We start from the raw sequence: 22787 nt of genomic DNA, 5'->3' as shown, positions 1-22787 counted from the left end.
TGTTTTATTGTGTGTGCAGCTAAACATCCATAATCTGTCAGTTTCAAGAGTGCTCAGACCTGTGTGTGTGTGGATATTTTCTGTCCATTAAAACCCCTTAAACTGGAGTACTGCCCCCTTGTTGTTCTAACCTAACAGTAGTGGTTACTACCGGACTAAACCCAGCACCTACGGTTTCCCTCCTATTTGAATGGTACTTAGATTTGACAACCTACACATATTTTTCATGGTCCTTGGAGCCGAATCCAGTAACTCCTACAGCCCAAGGATGCCAGTTAACATACACAATCCTCCACAAGATGTGGTCTGTCCACGACGACCAGCTCACCTGCCACAATATCTTGATAATTACGAAGATGGCTACGAGTCAAGGCACAGACCACCACACACAACAGCACACCACTCCTACTAGGGGGAACAGCTAGAGGGCTTTCTTTGGCACTTGAGATGGAATACATCCTGCAGTCCCCTTCAACGACTCATCACCGGTCTGAGTCATCACCCAGGCTGACCAGCAGAATAGAGGACAGAGACTCAGACTTTTTACCGGCGGCTAATTCACCAGGTTCCCACCTTAGGCTAACCTCAACCAGGGACTGGCAAGATCAGCATCGAATCTCGACCAGAGATCACCGGGATCAGAATCGACGTGAGCGTGGACCGCTAGTGACGACTGGAAGGCTCACTGCGTTTACACAACCAGAATGACGAGACTGATGAGCTAATTGAAGCAGTAAGGAAAACGGAAGGTTCCTACAGACCACCTGACAACCATCGCCAGTACTTAATTGATGGACACTGCCAGTTGTCACCTGACTGTCACAGACAGTCCTTTAACAGCTGTCTCCTCTTACAACTGAAAGATGTTTCCGAGGGGGAGAACGAGGAGCTGTGCCACCAAGCTGCCCAAGAAATTGATGACTTGGACCGGTGATGGAGCACCCCTCCACTGTGCTGATGGAGCACCCCTCCACTGTGCTCCAGCCGTTCAGATCCAGCCTGCTCAGTCCATGGTACTCAAGTTAGTAGTGGGGCCTACTGTACCGGCTCCTGCCATGGAACCACAGCTCGCCACTCCCACCACTGTGTTTCAACCAGCTCCTGTGTCTTAAGGAATTTTATAATCTGACTTCCCTATGTGGCCGTCTATGGAGATGGTCTTTCTGGGCCGGGTGTCAGTTTAACTGTAATACCGAAGCAAGTCTCTAGGAGAAGTCGAAACTGTGCTTCTAGACCAGAACTCTGGCCCCTTGGTCTCAATTGACTTTATTTCACTTGAAAGGGAGCTGAAATGCAGCAGTCATGGTAAAGAAACAAGAGTTGTCTTGGGGGAGGTTTAATGTGCGTGTCTCTTGTGTGTGTCTGCATGTGGCAAGCAGCCTATGGTTTGTACATTCACTCTCCCAAAACAGTACACAGTCACCCTTCTAGATAACTTGAAATAGTCTCACCAGCTCTTGTGTCCTGAAGTCGCCTAGCCAACTTCTTTCGCCAATTAGATTCAACCAGCTGGTGTGCAACCATGGTAAGGTTGGTTTGACGTTGGATAGCCTATCTCAGAGGCTAATTAGGCAACGTCAATATATTACAAATTGTAAATGGGACAATATTTTCAAGTTGCCCACCTTTTAGTTGTTTCATTAAATGCATTCAATATTTGTTTATGAATTTATACAATTTAGGTAGGTAGGTTTGAGGTTTTCTGTCATTGAAATTTGGAGGTGTTGGCATTAATAATTGACTGATAATCCTTAACTTGCCCCATAGGGATGTCATCAAATGTCAAACCAAGTTGACCATGTGCATTACGATTTGGTCGCATGCAGAGCTATAATAAATGACACTAGAAAGCATGTTTCTGAGTCATGTCGATGCCACACAGGACATTTTCAAAACAAGATGCTGCTTTCCCAGAGGCAGTCGCTCTTTGTTTTCACTTTTGTGATGTTTCCAAAAGTGACCACCAGATGTCAGTCTAATACCAGAGACCCAAAAGAGTGCCAAAAAAATGTGTTTTCAATATAATTTTCTGGGCATCATTCCAATGGTATCATTAGAAAAATCAAAACTGGATCTGGTGTAGTTCAGTTGGAATAATAGCTCCCTAGGAAGCGGCACTCACAAATGTCCCTTGAAGTACCTTCTTTCAGTTAAAAAAATCCTTTCCAACCACCTTTTATTCCTCGCTCCTCACTAAAAAAAGATTAAGAAGGCATTTGTGGTTTTCCTGAATATATGTCTTAGGCATCTGGGGTTTTCCTGAATTTGCATATCTGGACTGATGCGATGGAAACTAGCTACATTTATTGTGGCCACCTAGTGTGAGATGACCCAGATTGCCTGGCAAAACCCTGACTCTGGAGCACTGTGTTACATCTTCTGGACTCTGGATGGATCGTGCAGAGAATCACAGAACAACTGGTCTGCTAGGGGGTCAGCAGAACAGCACCCGCGCCCCATCTGTGTGTCCACCTCCAACTCTGTTACCAACTCAATGCGTCGAAGTCTTTGTTTGTTCATTGTCTGTGCAAGTGGGAGAGACAGACTGCTCTAGTTATTGATCCAATAAATAGCACTGGAACTCCATATATGGGAAAAATGCTAAGTTATTCTGGGAAAAAAGTGCTTTGGGAGGAAATTTGGAGCTGAAGTCCAAGGCAACATTCCAAAATATTTTCAGGCAGAGAATTAGGGATTATTTACTGCAGCTCACTGCTCAGGCATTTTATTCATAATCTGTTACAATATAATGAGACCAAGAAGAGGGGAAAGACTGATAGTATAATAAAGACAACATGCAGAAAAAGAAGAAACAGATATGTTTACCAGAATACAGGATTTAAGGTTTTTATTTAATCGCATTGGCAAGACAGCAAGTCACTTGGTTTTCATTTCATGGAAATACACAGAAGTTTCCTTTACAATTCATCACCTAAACTGAGAGAGCAAGGAACAGAGAGAGAGACAGAGAGACAGAGAAAATAACTAATTTTCCCTTGAGAGAGAGATAATTCAAAAATTCAAGTCCACACAAGTCTAGAAATTCCAGTACACACCTTTGGTTTATTTGTATTTTTGATTTTTTTTAAACCCAGGCACATTTAGCTTGTTTTGATTTAATATTCCACTAATAATCATCCACTGGTTTGGGAGGGGGAATTGCAGTCCTGTGGGCAGTAACTGTGGACAGTTAGGAGAGAGTTGCCAGAGATTCCCAAACAATCAAAGATTCCCAAACAAACAAGTATACACTACCGGTCAAAAGTTTTAGAACGCCTACTCATTCAAGGGTTTTTACTATTTTCTACATTGTATAATAATAGTGAAGACATCACAACTATGAAATAACACATATGGAATCATGTAGTAACCAAAAAAGTGTTAAACAACTCTAAATATATATTACATTTGAGATTGTTCAAATAGCCACCCTCTGCCTTGATGACAGCTTTGCACACTCTTGGCATTCTCTCAACCAGCTTTATGAGGTAGTCACCTGGAATGCATTTCAATGAACTTCTTCTAACTTGGGGGCAGTATTTTCATTTTTGGATTAAAAAAACGTTCCCGTTTTAAACAATATATTTTGTCATGAAAAGATGCTCGACTATGCATATAATTGACAGCTTTGGAAAGAAAACACTCTGACGTTTCCAAAACTGCAAAGAAATGGTCTGTGAGTGCCACAGAACTGATGTTACAGGCGAAACCCAGATATAAATCCAACCAGGAAGCGCCACATTTTTTGAAACCGTCTCATGCCAATGACTCCTTATATGGCTGTGAATGAGCTACGAATGAGCTTACGTTTTCCACGTATTCCCCAATGTGTCTACAGCATTGTGACGTCTTTTTACGCATTTCCATTGAAGAATAGCCGTAAGGGACCATATATAAGAAGTGGTCACATGGTGTCTCCCGCAGAAAATCTTGCGTAAAATACTGAGGTAGCCATTGTTCCAATCACTTCTCATGAGAAACCAATTGCCTCGACAGATATATTATCGAATATATATGTTAAAAACACTTTGAGGATGGATCCTAAACAACGTTTGTCGTGTTTCTGTCGATATTATGGAGCAAATTTTGAAAAAAGTTTGGAGTTATAGTTGTAGCATTTTCCGGTCGATTTCTCAACCAAGCATGATGAAGAAACGGGAGCTATTTCGCCTACAAAAATAATATTTTTGGAAAAAAGGAACATTTGCTATCTAACTGGGAGTCTCCTGAGTAAAAGCATCTGAAGTTCTTCAAAGGTAAATGATTTAATTTGGTTGCTTTCCTTATTTTCGTGAAAATGTTGCCTGCTGCCAGCAGAGCCTAGCATAGCATTATGACATGATAAACTTACACAAATGCTTGTCTAGCGTTGGCTGTAACGCATATTTTGAAAATCTGAGATGACAGTGTTGTTAACAAAAGGCTAAGCTTGTGTTTGAATATATTTATTTCATTTCATTTGCGATTTTCATGAATAGGAAAAGTTTCTAGGGGTATTTATGTCCGCTGTGTTATGTTAATTCGTTTGAGGCTAGGATTACGCTCCCGGGTCCGGGATTGCTCGTCGCAAAAGTTTAACAGGTGTGCCTTCTTAAAAGTTCATTTGTGGAATTTCCTTTCCTTCTTATTGCATTTGAGCTTATCAGTTGTGTTGTGACAAGGTAGGGGTGGCATACAGAAGATAGACTTTTTGGTAAAAGACCAATTCCATATTATGGCAAGAACAGCTCAAAAAAAACAAAGAGAAACTACAGTCCATCATTGCTTTAAGACATGAAAGTCAGTCGATACGGAAAATGTCAAGAAATTTGGAGGTTTCTTCAAGTGCAGTCGCAAAAACCATCAAGCGCTATGATGAAACTGGCTCTCATGAGGGCCGCCACAGGAGAGGAAGACCCAAAATCAAATCAAATTTGATTGGTCACATACACATGGTTAGCAGATGTTAATGTGAGTGTAGCGAAATGCTTGTGCTTCTAGTTGACAGTGCAGTAATATTTAACAAGTAATCGAACAAATTCACAACGACTACCTTACACACACAAGTGTAAAGGGATGAATAAGAATATGTATGTATACACATATGAATGCGCGATGGCCGTGCGGCATAGGCAAGATACCGTAGATGGTACAGAATACAGTATATACATATGAGATGAGTAATGTAGGGTATGTAGACATTATTAAAGTGCCGTTATTTAAAGTGACTAGTGATACCTTTATACCTTTGTTAAAGTGGCCAGAGATTTGAGTGTGTATGTTGGCAGCAGCCTCTATATGTTAGTGATGGCTGTTTAACAGTCTGATGGCCTTGAGATAGAAGCTGTTTTTCAGTCTCTCGGTCCCAGCTTTGATGCACCTGTACTGACCTCACCTTCTGGATAATAGCAGGGTGAACAGGCAGTGGCTCGGGTGTTTGTTGTCCTTGGTGATCTCTTTTTGGCCTTCCTGTGACATTGGGTGCTGTAGGTGTCCTGGAGGGCAGGTAGTTTGCCCCAGAGTGACCTCTACTGCAGAGGATAAGTTCATTTGAGTTACCAGCCTCAGAAATTGCAGCCCAAATAAATGCTTCACAGAGTTCAAGTAACAGACACATCTCAACATCAACTGTTCAACGGGGGCTGTGTGAATCCAGCCTTCATGGTCAAAAGGCTGCAAAGAAACCACTACTAAAGGACACCAATAATAAGAAGAGGTTTGCTTGGGCCAAGAAACATGAGCAATGGACATTAGACTGGTAGAAATGTGTCCTTTAGTCTGGAGTCCAAATTAGAGATTTTTGGTTCCAAATGCACACGGTGTGGGTGAATGGATGATCTCCACATGTGTATTTCCCCCCCGTAAAGCATGGAGGAGGAGGTGTTATGGTGTGGGGGTGCTTTGCTGTTAACACTGTGATCTATTTAGAATTCAAGGCACACTTTACCAGCATGGCTACCACAGCATTTTCCAGCGATACGCCGTCCCATCTGGTTTGGGCTTAGTGGGACTATCATTTGTTTTTCAACAGGACAATAACCAACACACCTCCAGGCTGTGTAATGGCTATTTTACCAAGACGGAGTGTTGGAGTGCTGCATCAGATGACCTGGCCTCCACAATCCCCCGGCTTCAACCAAATTGAGATGGTTTGGGATGAGTCGGACCGCAGAGGGAAGGAAAAGCAGCCAACAAGTGCTCAGCATATGTGGGAACTCCTTCAAGACTGTTGGAAGAGCATTCCAAGTGAAGCTGGTTGAGAGAATGCCAAGAGTGTGCAAATATGTAATCATGGCAAAGGGTGGCTATTTAAAGAATCTCAAATCTAAATATATTTGGATTTGTTTAGCACTTTTTTTGGTTACTACATGATTCCATGTGTGTTATTTCATAGGTGTGATGCCTTCACCCTTATTCTGCAATGTAGAAAATAGTCACACACACAAAAAAAAAACTTGAATGAGTAGGTGTTCTAAAAGTTTTTACCGGTAGTATGCAAAGAAACTGCATTATCACATCTCCTCAGTATGACAGATAATATGTACTGAGTTCCAGAGAAACGTCTTCCAATTCTCATCACTGTTAGCAGTGTCTCTGGTGACTGTTACACACCGTCTGGGGGGCCTAAGGAAGCAGTTGAGTCTGTACTCCCAAAACCAGCCACCGAGACAAAAGAGACGGCACCCCGACAGACAAAGCACTCGCACAGAGAAATTCATCGGAGACACAGTGGAACACAGACAGTGAACTCGTCTATGACATCTCCTACAGGCCCACATACACACAACGTTGTGTTCAACTGGACTCTCCCTGAAATCAGAAAGACTTGAATGAATAAGACATGTCTCAGATAGGAGTAGCCCGGGTGAACAGAATACACACTCTTCTCATTTACAGTGTCGTAACCACATTATCAGCACAAATGTCTATCTGTTTGGGGGATGACAATAGTTTTGAGGAATTACACTTCTGAGAACTGACATTGAATATCTGGACCCAATTGCATTCACCTCGGCTGACACATAACCCTTAAAGGCATAAGGTACATCACATACACAATTAACAAAGCAGATGAAGCGCATAATCCTAATTCTCAAAGCGTTTTATTAGACCGTTGTTACAAATGGGGAAACATACGCCGTGCGAGAGCTACATATTTACTGAGAATGAGGGAATGTTCTATAGCCGTAGCCTAGAGACAGTCCGTGTTTGATGGCATTGTAGCTAACCACACAACAAAATCCCATTAAACGTGTTGATACAACGGTTATAAGTGATACGTGCACTTGACATGACTGGCAGGGATGAAGGGAACAAGTGAGGCTGCTAAAGATGGGTTGTTATAGCTCCTGTCGCCGTAGCGCCGGTCACCGTGGCACCCATGCCCTTTTCCTTAGCCTAAACAGTGCTTTTCGTCAAAGTAACAGACTCCTCCCTCACGCGCTTTACAATCATGAGCCTTATAGTCAGCATCTTTTAACCCGCTTTACAACCAATCTTTTTTTTTTTTGGTTTCCATCAATTCTTTCCCGCCAATAGCACTTGTTTAAAAGGTACTCGCGCTGCACTCAGATCACATCGGAAATCGACACACTGGAGCATGCATATGCATAAAAAAATACTGGGTAGGTAGGATTGGTGAAGAGAGTGCTGGTCAGAGAGATAGAGAGACAGACGTACTGTAGTATCAGAGGGAATTACCGCTCTTCTTCTGTCTTTCTACCAGTCTGTTTGTCTGTCCATCCGTCCTTCCGTCAGCCATCTGTCTGTCTCTCTCTCTGACATACAGTCTCTCCACCAAGAGGGGAACAAGTGACAGGCACATAGGCATTCATCCATCTATAGGACAGGGTGAGCAGGGAGTAAAACCTGAACGAAATATCTCATACGTGCCAGATATGACATAGCCACATGTACATTAGAAAATGTTTATTTGTTTTCTACATTTGATATATAATATATCTATTACTCTTTACTACAGAGGTTTAGAATCCTAATTCATAATGAAACAACAATAAGAGTTATCACAAACGTCCGCTTTCAACCTGGATTGTCATCTCCCTAAACTGTGCATCTGTGGACGAACAGTTCACCCAGATCGGTTGGTTATTCCGGAACCATTCCAGTCAGTTGAGATGACAGAGCCCCTCCCCCAGATGTCCAACCCAGGAAACAATTTCCGGTTACCTATGCATTCCAAGAACGTTATCTAACGTTATACGAACGTTCACTGCTTGCTGGTACTGCTCTCTTCTCATTCTAGACAAAACATGGGAGGGGAAGTTCCAAGCAGAGTGGACCGGGGTTCTTGCTCAGGTCAGGGGGTCTAAGTGATCAGTCCCCTCCTCTCCTTCTTCCTCCTTCATCAGTTCAACCGCTCCAGAAGAATGCTGCGATTGGCTGGAGCACAACAAGTGGGAAGACTGACTCTGTGTGTCTTCCTCCTCGAGCTCTGCCCTCTCCACCATCTTCTTAATTCCCTGCCCCCGTGTCTCCTCCCTCCTCTGCTCCTCCATTGTCCACATGCTGTCCTCGATCTCGTCCTCCTTCCCCTGCACCTCCAGGTCAAAGTCCAACAACTCTTCCATCATCTCCTCAATCTCCGTCTCTCCGTCCATCTCCCCCTCCACCTCCGACCTCAGCTCATCCATGCTCTCTGTCCTGTTGATGTCATCCCTGTCATCGTCATCATCCCCCACCCTCCCCTCGGGCTCGCTGGCCTGGCTCTCACCAAACTCCAGGATGGTGGGCAGGTTGCCCTGCTTGGGACAGCGCTTCCTCAGACTCACCAGGAAGGGCTGGGGCAGGGAGAAGATGTCCACGTTGTTGCCCAGGTCGATCCACGTGACACTGGGGAAGCTGGCCGGGTCCTTCAGGCTGTCCGTCAGCTCCTTGAGGACGGCACGGGTCAGCCGGTTGCCGTTGAGGGCCAGGGTCTCCAGCCGGGGCAGCGCACCCAGCGTGGGCAGGAGGAGGAGGAAGGCGTCGTCGGTGAGCTCGGTGAAGCCCAGCTCCAGGCTGCAGATGATAGGCGCGTGGCGCTGCAGGTAGGCACACAGGCGCTCCATGTCACGCACCGTCAGGGGGATGCCCGAAAGGTCCAGCGCCCCGTTAGGGGGAGGCGTCGACAGCATCACCTTGAGACTGGGAGGAAAAGGGGGGGGGAGAAGTAATCAGTTACATGTCACAATGTGTGTTGACCAAACTGTAGGTAAATCTATTTAATATCTCCAATGCAAAATGTGTATGCAACTTGTAATTTTCTCAAGCACAAAACATGATAAAGGTCCACATATCATACAGTCAATAAAACTATCAGGGAGAGCAACATCCCCCTGACAGGAAGGATATTACATTACTAGACCGTTAGAAGAGCCTGTGTTGAGACAAGGACAGCGGGAGCATGGAGCCCCAGGCATAGCGACAGGTAGGTAGATTAATTACATTACTATCTGTAATACGGTTGTTTTCACCATTTCCTGACACTTCATGTGCTGAGGGGCAGAGGGGTGAGAAATGGGTTCACCCACTTACATGGGAAGGTTAGCAGAGAGATGATAAGAGGAGGAGAGATGGGGAGAGAGAAAGAGAGATGTTTAAGTTTCTGCATAATTAGTAGTCTGCCCGTCCGTGTTGCGTTTCAGTTTGCAAACCTGTCCATATGATCCAAACAAACAAATGCGATGAGATGTGAACTGAGGGAGGTTTTCTGCCGACCTCACCGAAACAAAGAAGTGGCTCTCTGTGGCACAGCTAGAGTGTTCACGCGTTTTGGCATAAGCTTGTGTCTTAATACTGTGGTTGACACTCAGGTGTGGAGTGTCTTTCAATTTGGTCACTATGATGTGAGTTTGGATGATTTCGGAGGAGATACAGAGGGGTCTTTTTTGACACCAGTCAACAAGCAGTAGACAATGCAGTGGCCTTGTGGTTAGAGTATTTGCCCAGAGATTGGACGTTTGGGAGTTCAATGCCAAGTCATACCAAAGACTGTAAAAATGGAACCTGATGCGTCTCTGCTTGGCACTCAGCATTAGGGAAATAGATTGGGGGTAAGGCCCTGCGATAGACCAGTTCGCTGCCCAGGGGGGTGTACTTGTACATCAAGCCGCCTCATGCTATAGAAACAGGAGATGCCACTCCTATGAGCTGTTCCAGCTTGCACAAGCCAAGGCGACTTATTTTACAACATGAAGTAAAACGCTGATTGGCAATGTTATTTGCTCAGTTTGGAGACTCTCAACCTAAAAATCACCACAGAATGAAATGAAAACTAGAAAGAAAGTGGAGATAAATATAAAGAAAGTGGAGATAAATATAAAGAAAGTGGAAGTAAATAGAAAGAAAGTGGAGGTAAATATAAAGAAAGTGGAGGTAAATAGAAAGAAAGTGGAGGTAAATAGAAAGAAAGTGGAGATAAATAGAAAGTGGAGGTAAATATAAAGAAAGTGGAGGTAAATAGAAAGAAAGTGGAGGTAAATAGAAAGAAAGTGGAGGTAAATAGAAAGAAAGTGGAGATAAATAGAAAGAAAGTGGAGGTAAATAGAAAGAAAGTGGAGGTAAATAGAAAGTGGAGGTAAATAGAAAGAAAGTGGAGGTAAATAGAAAGAAAGTGGAGGTAAATAGAAAGAAAGTGGAGATAAATAGAAAGAAAGTGGAGGTAAATAGAAAGAAAGTGGAGATAAATAGAAAGAAAGTGGAGGTACATAGAAAGAAAGTGGAGGTAAATAAAGAAAGTGGAGGTAAATAGAAAGAAAGTGGAGGTAAATAGAAATAAATTGGAGGTAAATAGAAAGAAAGTGTAAATAGAAAGAAAGTGGAGATAAATAGAAAGAAAGTGGAGGTAAATAGAAAGAAATTGGAGATAAATAGAAAGAAAGTGGAGGTACATAGAAAGAAAGTGGAGGTACATAGAAAGAAAGTGGAGGTACATAGAAAGAAAGTGGAGGTAAATAGACAGAAAGTGGAGGTAAATAGAAATAAATTGGAGGTAAATAGAAAGAAAGTGGCGATAAATAGAAAGAAAGTGGAGATAAATAGAAAGTGGAGGTAAATAGAAAGAAATTGGAGATAAATAGAAAGAAAGTGGAGGTACATAGAAAGAAAGTGGAGGTACATAGAAAGAAAGTGGAGGTACATAGAAAGAAAGTGGAGGTAAATAGACAGAAAGTGGAGGTAAATAGAAATAAATTGGAGGTAAATAGAAAGAAAGTGGCGATAAATAGAAAGAAAGTGGAGATAAATAGAAAGTGGAGGTAAATAGAAAGAAAGTGGAGATAAATAGAAAGTGGAGGTAAATAGAAAGAAAGTGGAGGTAAATAGAAAGAAAGTGGAGGTAAATAGAAAGAAAGTGGAGGTAAATAGAAAGAAAGTGGAGGTAAATAGAAAGAAAGTGGAGGTAAATAGAAAGAAAGTGGAGGTAAACAGAAAGAAAGTGGAGGTAAACAGAAAGAAAGTGGAGGTGAATAGAAAGAAAGTGGAGGTAAATAGAAAGAAAGTGGAGGTAAATAGAAAGAAAGTGGAGGTAAATAGAAAGAAAGTGGAGGTAAATAGAAAGAAAGTGGAGGTATAGAAAGAAAGTGGAGGTAAATAGAAAGAAAGTGGAGGTAAATAGAAAGAAAGTGGAGGTAAATAGAAAGAAAGTGGAGGTAAATAGAAAGAAAGTGGAGGTAAATAGAAAGAAAGTGGAGGTGAATAGAAAGAAAGTGGAGGTAAATAGAAAGAAAGTGGAGGTAAATAGAAAGAAAGTGGAGGTAAATAGAAAGAAAGTGGAGGTAAACAGAAAGAAAGTGGAGGTAAATAGAAAGAAAGTGGAGGTAAATAGAAAGAAAGTGGAGGTAAATAGAAAGAAAGTGGCGATAAATAGAAAGAAAGTGGAGATAAATAGAAAGTGGAGGTAAATAGAAAGAAAGTGGAGATAAATAGAAAGTGGAGGTAAATAGAAAGAAATTGGAGGTAAATAGAAAGTGGAGGTAAATAGAAAGAAAGTGGAGATAAATAGAAAGAAAGTGGAGGTAAATAGAAAGAAAGTGGAGGTAAATAGAAAGTGGAGGTACATAGAAAGAAAGTGTAGATAAATAGAAAGAAAGTGGAGGTAAATAGAAAGAAAGTGGAGGTGAATAGAAAGAAAGTGGAGGTAAATAGAAAGAAAGTGGAGGTAAATAGAAAGAAAGTGGAGGTAAATAGAAAGAAAGTGGAGGTAAATAGAAAGAAAGTGGAGGTAAATAGAAAGAAAGTAGAGGTAAATAGAAAGTGGAGGTACATAGAAAGAAAGTGGAGATAAATAGAAAGAAAGTGGAGGTAAATAGAAAGAAAGTGGAGGTACATAGAAAGAAAGTGGAGGTACATAGAAAGAAAGTGGAGATAAATAGAAAGAAAGTGGAGATAAATAGAAAGAAAGTGGAGGTAAATAGAAAGAAAGTGGAGGTAAATAGAAAGAAAGTGGAGGTAAATAGAAAGAAAGTGGAGGTAAATAGAAAGAAAGTGGAGGTAAATAGAAAGAAAGTGGAGGTAAATAGAAAGAAAGTGGAGGTAAATAGAAAGAAAGTGGAGGTAAATAGAAAGAAAGTGGAGGTAAATAGAAAGAAAGTGGAGGTAATAGAAAGAAAGTGGAGGTAAATAGAAAGAAAGTGGAGGTAAATAGAAAGAAAGTGGAGGTAAATAGAAAGAAAGTGGAGGTAAATAATAGAAAAAGAAAGTGGAGGTAAATAGAAAGAAAGTGGAGTGGAAAGAAAGTGGAGGTAAATAGAAAGAAAGTGGAGGTAAATAGAAAGAAAGTGGAGGTAAATAGAAAGAAAGTGGAGGTAAATAGAAAGAAAGTGGAGGTAAATAGAAAGAAAGTGGAGGTAAATAGAAAGAAAGTGGAGGTAAATAGAAAGAAAGTGGAGGTAAATAGAAAGAAAGTGGAGGTAAATAGAAAGAAAGTGGAGGTAAATAGAAAGAAAGTGGAGGTAAATAGAAAGAAAGTGGAGGTAAATAGAAAGAAAGTGGAGATAAATAGAAAGAAAGTGGAGGTAAATAGAAAGAAAGTGGAGGTAAATAGAAAGAAAATGAAAGAAAGGGAGGTAAATAGAAAGAAAGTGGAGGTAAAAGAAAGTGGAGAAAGAGGTAAATAGAAAGAAAGTGGAGGTAAATAGAAAGAAAGTGGAGGTAAATAGAAAGAAAGTGGAGGTAAATAGAAAGAAAGTGGAGGTAAATAGAAAGAAAGTGGAGGTAAATAGAAAGAAAGTGGAGGTAAATAGAAAGAAAGTGGAGGTAAATAGAAAGAAAGTGGAGGTAAATAGAAAGAAAGTGGAGGTAAATAGAAAGAAAGTGGAGGTAAATAGAAAGAAAGTGGAGATAAATAGAAAGTGGAGGTAAATAGAAAGAAAGTGGAGATAAATAGAAAGAAAGTGGAGGTAAATAGAAAGAAATTGGAGGTAAATAGAAAGTGGAGGTAAATAGAAAGAAAGTGGAGATAAATAGAAAGAAAGTGGAGGTAAATAGAAAGAAAGTGGAGGTAAATAGAAAGTGGAGGTACATAGAAAGAAAGTGTAGATAAATAGAAAGAAAGTGGAGGTAAATAGAAAGAAAGTGGAGGTGAATAGAAAGAAAGTGGAGGTAAATAGAAAGAAAGTGGAGGTAAATAGAAAGAAAGTGGAGGTAAATAGAAAGAAAGTGGAGGTAAATAGAAAGAAAGTGGAGGTAAATAGAAAGAAAGTGGAGGTAAATAGAAAGAGGTAAATAGAAAGAAAGTGGAGGTAAATAGAAAGAAAGTGGAGGTAAATAGAAAGAAAGTGGAGGTAAATAGAAAGAAAGTGGAGGTAAATAGAAAGAAAGTGGAGGTAAATAGAAAGAAAGTGGAGGTAAATAGAAAGAAAGTGGAGGTAAATAAAAGAAAGTGGAGAAATAGAAAGAAAGTGGAGGTAAATAGAAAGAAAGTGGAGGTAAATAGAAAGAAAGTGGAGGTAAATGGAGAAAGAAAGAAAGTGGAGGTAAATAGAAAGAAAGTGGAGGTAATAGAAAGAAAGTGGAGGTAAATAGAAAGAAAGTGGAGGTAAATAGAAAGAAAGTGGAGGTAAATAGAAAGAAAGTGGAGGTAAATAGAAAGAAAGTGGAAATAGAAAGAAAGTGGAGGTAAATAGAAAGAAAGTGGAGGTAAATAGAAAGAAAGTGGAGGTAAATAGAAAGAAAGTGGAGGTAAATAGAAAGAAAGTGGAGGTAAATAGAAAGAGGTAAATAGAAAGAAAGTGGAGGTAAATAGAAAGAAAGTGGAGGTAAAGAAAGTGGATAAAGAAAGTGGAGGTAAATAGAAAGAAAGTGGAGGTAAATAGAAAGAAAGTGGAGGTAAATAGAAAGAAAGTGGAGGTAAATAGAAAGTGGAGGTAAATAGAAAGAAAGTGGAGGTAAATAGAAAGAAAGTGGAGGTAAATAGAAAGAAAGTGGAGGTAAATAGAAAGAAAGTGGAGGTAAATAGAAAGAAAGTGGAGGTAAATAGAAAGTGGAGGTAAATAGAAAGAAAGTGGAGGTAAATAGAAAGAAAGTGGAAATAGAAAGAAAGTGGAGGTAAATAGAAAGAAAGTGGAGGTAAATAGAAAGAAAGTGGAGAAAGAAAGAAAGTGGAGGTAAATAGAAAGAAAGTGGAGGTAAATAGAAAGAAAGTGGAGGTAAATAGAAAGAAAGTGGAGGTAAATAGAAAGAAAGTGGAGGTAAATAGAAAAAGTGGAGGTAAGTAGAAAGAAAGTGGAGGTAAATAGAAAGAAAGTGGAGGTAAATAGAAAGAAAGTGGAGGTAAATAGAAAGAAAGTGGAGGTAAATAGAAAGAGGTAAAAGTGGAGGTAAATAGAAAGAAAGTGGAGGTAAATAAAAGAAAGTGGAGGTAAATAGAAAGAAAGTGGAGGTAAATAGAAAGAAAGTGGAGGTAAATAGAAAGAAAGTGGAGGTAAATAGAAAGAAAGTGGAGGTAAATAGAAAGAAAGTGGAGGTAAATAGAAAGAAAGTGGAGGTAAATAGAAAGAAAGTGGAGGTAAATAAAGAAAGTGGAGGTAAATAGAAAGAAAGTGGAGGTAAATAGAAAGAAAGTGGAGGTAAATAGAAAGAAAGTGGAGGTAAATAGAAAGAAAGTGGAGGTAAATAGAAAGAAAGTGGAGGTAAATAGAAAGAAAGTGGAGGTAAATAGAAAGAAAGTGGAGGTAAATAGAAAGAAAGTGGAGGTAAATAGAAAGAAAGTGGAGGTAAATAGAAAGAAAGTGGAGGTAAATAGAAAGAAAGTGGAGGTAAATAGAAAGAAAGTGGAGGTAAATAGAAAGAAAGTGGAGGTAAATAGAAAGAAAGTGGAGGTAAATAGAAAGAAAGTGGAGGTAAATAGAAAGAAAGTGGAGGTAAATAGAAAGAAAGTGGAGGTAAATAGAAAGAAAGTGGAGGTAAATAGAAAGAAAGTGGAGGTAAATAGAAAGAAAGTGGAGGTAAATAGAAAGAAAGTGGAGGTAAATAGAAAGAAAGTGGAGGTAAATAGAAAGAAAGTGGAGGTAAATAGAAAGAAAGTGGAGGTAAATAGAAAGAAAGTGGAGGTAAATAGAAAGTGGAGGTAAATAGAAAGAAAGTGGAGGTAAATAGAAAGAAAGTGGAGGTGAATAGAAAGAAAGTGGAGGTAAATAGAAAGAAAGTGGAGGTAAATAGAAAGAAAGTGGAGGTAAATAGAAAGAAAGTGGAAAAAGAAAGTGGAGGTAAATAGAAAGAAAGTGGAGGTAAATAGAAAGAAAGTGGAGGTAAGAAAGAAAGTGGAGGTAAATAGAAAGAAAGTGGAGGTAAATAGAAAGAAAGTGGAGGTAAATAGAAAGAAAGTGGAGGTAAATAGAAAGAAAGTGGAGGTAAATAGAAAGAAAGTGGAGGTAAATAGAAAGAAAGTGGAGGTAAATAGAAAGAAAGTGGAGGTAAATAGAAAGAAAGTGGAGGTAAATAGAAAGAAAGTGGAGGTAAATAGAAAGAAAGTGGAGGTAAATAGAAAGAAAGTGGAGGTAAATAGAAAGAAAGTGGAGGTAAATAGAAAGAAAGTGGAGGTAAATAGAAAGAAAGTGGAGATAAATAGAAAGAAAGTGGAGGTAAATAGAAAGAAAGTGGAGGTAAATAGAAAGAAAGTGGAGGTAAATAGAAAGAAAGTGGAGGTAAATAGAAAGAAAGAAAGTGGAGGTAAATAGAAAGAAAGTGGAGGTAAATAGAAAGAAAGTGGAGGTGAATAGAAAGAAAGTGGAGGTAAAATAGAAAGAAATAGAAAGAAAGTGGAGGTAAATAGAAAGAAAGTGGAGGTAAATAGAAAGAAAGTGGAGGTAAACAGAAAGAAAGTGGAGGTAAATAGAAAGAAAGTGGAGGTGAATAGAAAGAAAGTGGAGGTAAATAGAAAGAAAGTGGAGGTAAATAGAAAGAAAGTGGAGGTAAATAGAAAGAAAGTGGAGGTAAATAGAAAGAAAGTGGAGATAAATAGAAAGAAAGTGGAGATAAATAGAAAGAAAGTGGAGATAAATAGAAAGAAAGTGGAGGTAAATAGAAAGAAAGTGGAGGTAAATAGAAAGAAAGTGGAGGTAAATAGAAAGAAAGTGGAGGTAAATAGAAAGAAAGGAGTGAGTCCAGATAATCCAGACCTCGGGGGGACAGAAGAAGAAAAACAACATGTTCCAAAGTGAAAATACACTCACAGCACAGCAGAAGTCTTGTGCTTGGCAGTGAATAAACTCAACTGAACAAAGGCCTGCTCTGCATTTTATGCCATAAAAAAGGCTAAAGTGAGATCAGACTTGAACGTCTTCCAGGTACAAATGAAAACAAGACAATGCATGTGAGGCAGAATTAGGTTTGGACCCCAATTATTATGATTATCTCCCTCCTAATGGCTGTGTAGTGCTAGGATGTGAGCCAAAGAAACCCATTTATTAGTTGGTCCGGGCATAGAATTACAAGAAGGGACTAATCACAGAACATTGACTTGAACGTGAATATCCGTTATGATTCTAATTCTATAGGGTCAAGCACTCCGCTCAAATCCGTCAACAACATTGAGACATGGTGTAGTCCCACTTATGCTGCTAAATCAGTCCAGATCTTGTTTTGGTATTAATTACTTAAAACTAAAAGTTTTCTAACTCCTCTCGAGCTAATGGATTTTTATGGGTATTGGGTCGTGGCAAACAAATGGCATTACTGGAATGGGAACATCTTTCAGACAGTGTACAATTGACAGTACAGTCATGTTTACACTCAATATGGCTGACGGCCCACCCAACACGGAGCGTTGACTGAAATATCCGTTCCATTTATTATTTGTCTATGAGTCGAAGTCAATGGTCCCTGGGTTATGACCTCATGATGAATCTCTGGCTCCCTTTCAGCATTCTCCCTGTGACTTCTCCCCTGATAGTTTTCACTAACAAATCTTTTTTTCTTTTTCAAAGCAGAGCAGAACGTAAATAGAAACAGATGAAACCGGTGTACAGAACATCAATCCCACACTATCAGACTGGCTCCCGACCAGAATCCCACGCTTTAGACTGGAGCAACAGATACTACATACCGCAATGGGGACCTTTCTCGAGAAGATCCGACTAACAACACACATTATAATCCCACGCTTTATGCTAGAGCAACGCAAGAGTCGAGATCTCTTCCTCTCAGACACAGGAGTCCTTAGGGCTTAGATCAAATCAAATGTTATTGGTCACGTACACATATGTAGCAGGTATTATTGCGGGTGTAGCGAAATGCTTGTACCACATACTAGATACCACACGGGGACCGATCTAGCCAACCAAGACATTTTGCTCACAGTTTAATCCTTTCTTTTCATTTGAACCTAGTTTCAAAATGTAAAACACACTTCATCTGCTTCACCCCAATAACAAACAAACTATATCACATGAATGTGTGTTTATGATAATAAGAGTAAATCACTGTTTACCCCTCAAGGAGAGACAATAGATTATATCTCAGATCAAATCAAATCACATTTTATTGGTCAGATAGACATATTTAGCAGACGTTATTGCGGGCGTATCGAAATGCTTGTGTTCCTAACTCAGCGCAGTAGTATCTAACAGTGTAGTAGTATCTAAAAACGATTCACAACAACACACACAAATCTAGAAGTTAAAAAAATTGAATTAGGATATAAATATTACATTGAGCAGAATACAGTATATACATATGAGTTGAGTAAAGCAGTATGTAAACATTATTTCAGTGACTAGTGTTTCATTATTAAAGATGATCCCTGGTATAGTAGCTCCAGTCTGCAGATCCACCCTAAAATCCCTGTCGAGTGAGCTTCACACAAATCACTGACCCTTGGTGACCTGGTGACACCATTGTTCAGTGACATAACGCAACCCTAGTGACAGCACAGTGCCATTGCAATATAATGAGTGTGGTATTAAATGACACTTTAGGTGTCAGCTAGTCCATTGGCAGCAAAGATGATATCACTTTTCCCCTGTGTGTGTGTGTGTCTCACCTTATCCTGGTCATCTGTCTCTATGGGAGACGGGCAGAGCTACGGTTGGCCCTCCATTACTGCGTCATTATCTCTATTACCACATTCAACTCTACTTCTCAGATCATTACAGTGGCCACTCATTGTTTTGTGGAGGCCTGACACACACACACACACACACACACACACACACACACACACACACACACACACACACACACACACACACACACACACACACACACACACACACACACACACACACACACACACACACACACACACACACACACACACACACACACACACACACACACACACACACACACACACACACACACACACACACACACGTCTTAATTTGACAGTTGCTTACTTGGCGGCTAAGCATCTGTTCTCTCATCACTGTCAGTTCACACAGTCTTGCTGCAGGGAACAGCACTGTTATTTCTAGTTAGCTGATCCTCAATCCAATGCATAGACTTAAAGCCTTTCAATTCTAAAGAACAACAGCTAGTATCCTTTTTTTTCTTCATATAAGAACATTATCAATTAGCATACTACTGTAAGGGACTACAGGGACTTACAGTAGTGAGAACATATCATATTGTACCGTTGCGTACCGGTCCCCTGTGGGAATTGAACCCACAACCCTGGCGTTGCAAGCGCCATGCTCTACCAACTAAGCCACACGGGACCTTAAGGAGGGTAAATGTACACGCAAAACCACATCTCGTTTCTATTTATTAGAGTCCTCTTTCAACATTTCATACCTTGACATTCTTTATCCGTTCCAATATATATATATTTTTTAAATCTCCTCAATTTTCGATCTTGTCTCATTGCTGCAACTGAGGCCAATTGTGTGCCGTCCTATGGGACTCCCGGCCAAGGCCGGTTGTGTTCCACAGCCCTGGAATGAACCCGGGTCTGTAGTAACGCCTTAGGCCGCTGCACCACTCGGGAGGCCCCTAGGACAAATTATATTTCCTGTTTAAGGCTGAGTCAGCCACTGCCCAATTACAAAGCCATCCTCAACATTCATCAAGACTATGATTCAGTATCTAACTAGGGGAAGTTCACTCATTAGGTTTCTGGAAATGGGGCTTAGGGGCTGGCACAACTCAGTCAAGCAGTTCCCCCTGCAAGAAGCAGTGTGTCTGTGTACATGCGTGTCTCCATACGTGTGTGTCCATCTAAACGTGTGCGTGTCCTTTCGTGTGTTTGTGTGTGCGGGGGGGGGGGGGGGGGGTGCTGAGGTCATGACCAGTCCAGAGCTGAGGCAGAGTGTATGAGACAGCAACGGCAGAGGAGGAGAAGGAGGAGGAGGAGGAGATGAGCCCTCTCCTCCAGTGCTCCTGTCCCCCATGCTAATTAGCTAGGGGCTAATGTAACCCATGGCAAAAGGCATTAATGGCCCCGACTCCTCCACCACAGAGACAGAGTCACAGAGACAGGGTCACGGAGACGGGGTCACGGAGACGGGTCACGGAGACAGGGTCAGGAGACAGGGTCACGGGAGACAGGGTCACGGAGACAGGGTCAGGGAGATAAAGCTAAAGTGATCCACAGAACACATTATATGCAGACCTGGGTTCAAATACTATTTGCAATCATTTCAAATATTTTAGCTAGGCTCGCTTTGAGTATGCCTTGCGCAATAGAGCCAATGGAATAGTCCCAATTGTCCCAAAAGCCCGCCACCTGTCAGTCCAGGCAGACTAAAGCAAACAGTCAAAGTATTTAAAGCCTTGGTCTGATTATATGCAGTGAGCTGGAGATATGAAAGAGGTTTCCTCTAGTTACCTCTGTAATTACGGATGGAATGGTGGAGTCAATTAGGACCCGGCAGGCACTGACATGCACAGTGTTACTCTACAATAGAACCCAGGCACTGACATGCACAGTGTTACTCTACAATAGAACCCAGGCACTGACATGCACAGTGTTACTCTACAATAGAACCCAGGCACTGACATGCACAGTGTTACTCTACAATAGAACCCAGGCACTGACATGCACAGTGTTACTCTACAATAGAACCCAGGCACTGACATGCACAGTGTTACTCTACAATAGAACCCAGGCACTGACATGCAAACAGTGTTACTTGGTCTGAATAGAACCCAGGCACTGACATGCACAGTGTTACTCTGTAATTACATGGAATGGTGGAGAACCCAGGCACTGACATGCACAGTGTTACTCTACAATAGAACCCAGGCACTGACATGCACAGTGTTACTCTACAATAGGACCCAGGCACTGACATGCACAGTGTTACTCTACAATAGAACCCAGGCACTGACATGCACAGTGTTACTCTACAATAGAACCCAGGCACTGACATGCACAGTGTTACTCTACAATAGGACCCAGGCACTGACATGCACAGTGCTATTCTACAATAGAACCCAGGCACTTCAGACTACGTGACAAGAAGGAGTTTTCATCACTAGCAAACCGTGTCACAATAACCTTCTCAAATGATATACTGGTGGGTGACAGTAAACTGGCCTTAGTGGTCTATGCACCCAGTCCAAAACCCAGTCCATAATCAACGACATTAGACTCGATCTGACAAACAGTAGAACGGACAAATAGAACGCATCTCTCCTGAGAGAGAGAGACACACAGACACCGTACAGAGGAAGGACGCCCACGAGGTAGGTCACAGAAGCAGGGGTGTTAATCACAGCACTGTACATAAATCTCCAAAGTCCATTGTGATTACCGTAGAAGTACAATGACCAGAACAGTCATCATTTTAATGATATGGTAATCGCACTGTCCTGTCAGAGACATATAAATATAATTATATTTCTATGGTCAGAGCCACGTACAGTGCTAACGTGATTAGAACCCTGTTGTCTGGCTACTGCGTAGGCGTAGTATTGTCCCTTCTACGGATCCTATTTCTATGGTGATTACGCTGTGGAACAATAGCAGGCGATAGTAGAGCTCAGAGCTGTAAAGGTAAGAGAGACTAGACTGGAGACTGAGAGAGAGCTGAGGAACATCTGTACCCCAGTGTGTGTGGGGTGTGGTGAGTGTGGTGTGTGTGGTGAGTGTGGTGTGGCACTGAGAGAACAGGCTCAGGCAAGAGCTCTGGGGATATAAACACCACCGCTGGGCCCCTGTAATAACCACCTCCGGGGTCAACGGACCCATTACACGCTTTATGGAAACAGTTATACCATAACACACTTTGGGATAAGAGCGTCTGCTAAATGACTTAATTGTAAATGTTACACAGGAACATACACACATACACACATGCACGCACACACACACATGCACACACACACACACACATGCACACGCACACACACACACACACACGCACACTACATCATCAGTTGTATACTGTGCAGCAGCTGCGCCGTATACAGCACAGCTATGACAGTTAGAAGATCTGCAGCACTGATGGGGAGGGTGCAGCACACACACACCCCCATCTGTGGTGCTGTCATTCACTGACTCACTTAGCTGAGTAAATATGACTCCCATTCATCAATGTACTCACGGGTAGAACAGTTAGAGCTTGGGGCAGAGTGAAGGCTTCTGGGAGTACATGATGAATGAAAAAGACGAGATAAGGCGCGCGTGTACACAGATTTGCTCTAGATTAGGTTTATACACACACACACACACACACACACACACACACACACACACACACACACACACACACACACACACACACACACACACACACACACACACACACACACACACACACACACACACACACACACACACACACACACACACACACACACACAGGATGTATTATTTTAGTTGAGTTAGACTGGACCAAGCCAGACACATAGCATGTCTTGTTTTAGTCGAGTTAGACTGGACCAAGCCAGACACATAGCATGTCTTGTTTTAGACTGGACCAAGCCAGACACATAGCATGTCTTGTTTTAGTCGAGTTAGACTGGACCAAGCCAGACACATAGCATGTCTTGTTTTAGTCGAGTTAGACTGGACCAAGCCAGACACATAGCATGTCTTGTTTTAGTCGAGTTAGACTGGACCAAGCCAGACACATACACCAGATTATGTGGCATTTTCGTGACTTCCTCTGCATTGACCACTGAGGAAGGAACTGGGAAATCAGGGAGGATGCCAGGTGAAACGATGATTCAGTCCGATCCGTCGGCCCAAGACGCCACGTCAAGCCTTTTATTTGCACAAACTAATCACATTGATTAACAACAAAAAAGGCCTGCCCCGTGCAAGCCTGCAATTCTTGCATGTAGGCCAAAGAGTGCGCCAGTCCACACTGACCCAGAATTACATTAGGAAATGTGAAACGTACATTTGACAAACCTTCTCACATATA

The 22787-nt window shown here is 41.4% G+C and overlaps 1 protein-coding gene and 1 non-coding gene across 2 annotated transcripts in view; both read right to left on the bottom strand.

The window, feature by feature from the left end:
- Positions 1 to 7893: 7893 nt before the first annotated feature.
- The window catches only part of LOC124006244 (leucine-rich repeat-containing protein 75A-like), a 46678-nt gene continuing 31784 nt past the window's right edge, over positions 7894 to 22787 (bottom strand). The window contains exon 4 of the mRNA XM_046316132.1: positions 7894 to 9123. Within this exon, the coding sequence (XP_046172088.1) occupies positions 8292 to 9123 (832 nt within the window). The 3' untranslated portion in view covers positions 7894 to 8291. The remainder of the gene's footprint in view (positions 9124 to 22787) is intronic.
- trnaa-ugc lies at positions 19060 to 19135 on the bottom strand. The gene has a single exon. It is a non-coding gene; the product is annotated as a tRNA-Ala (tRNA).

This window comes from Oncorhynchus gorbuscha, linkage group LG19 (genome assembly GCF_021184085.1).
Source record: "Oncorhynchus gorbuscha isolate QuinsamMale2020 ecotype Even-year linkage group LG19, OgorEven_v1.0, whole genome shotgun sequence".
NCBI classification, from domain to species: Eukaryota; Metazoa; Chordata; class Actinopteri; order Salmoniformes; family Salmonidae; genus Oncorhynchus; species Oncorhynchus gorbuscha.
The sequence above is the reverse complement of the archived record's forward strand: the minus strand, read 5'-3'. Positions and strand labels throughout refer to the sequence as shown.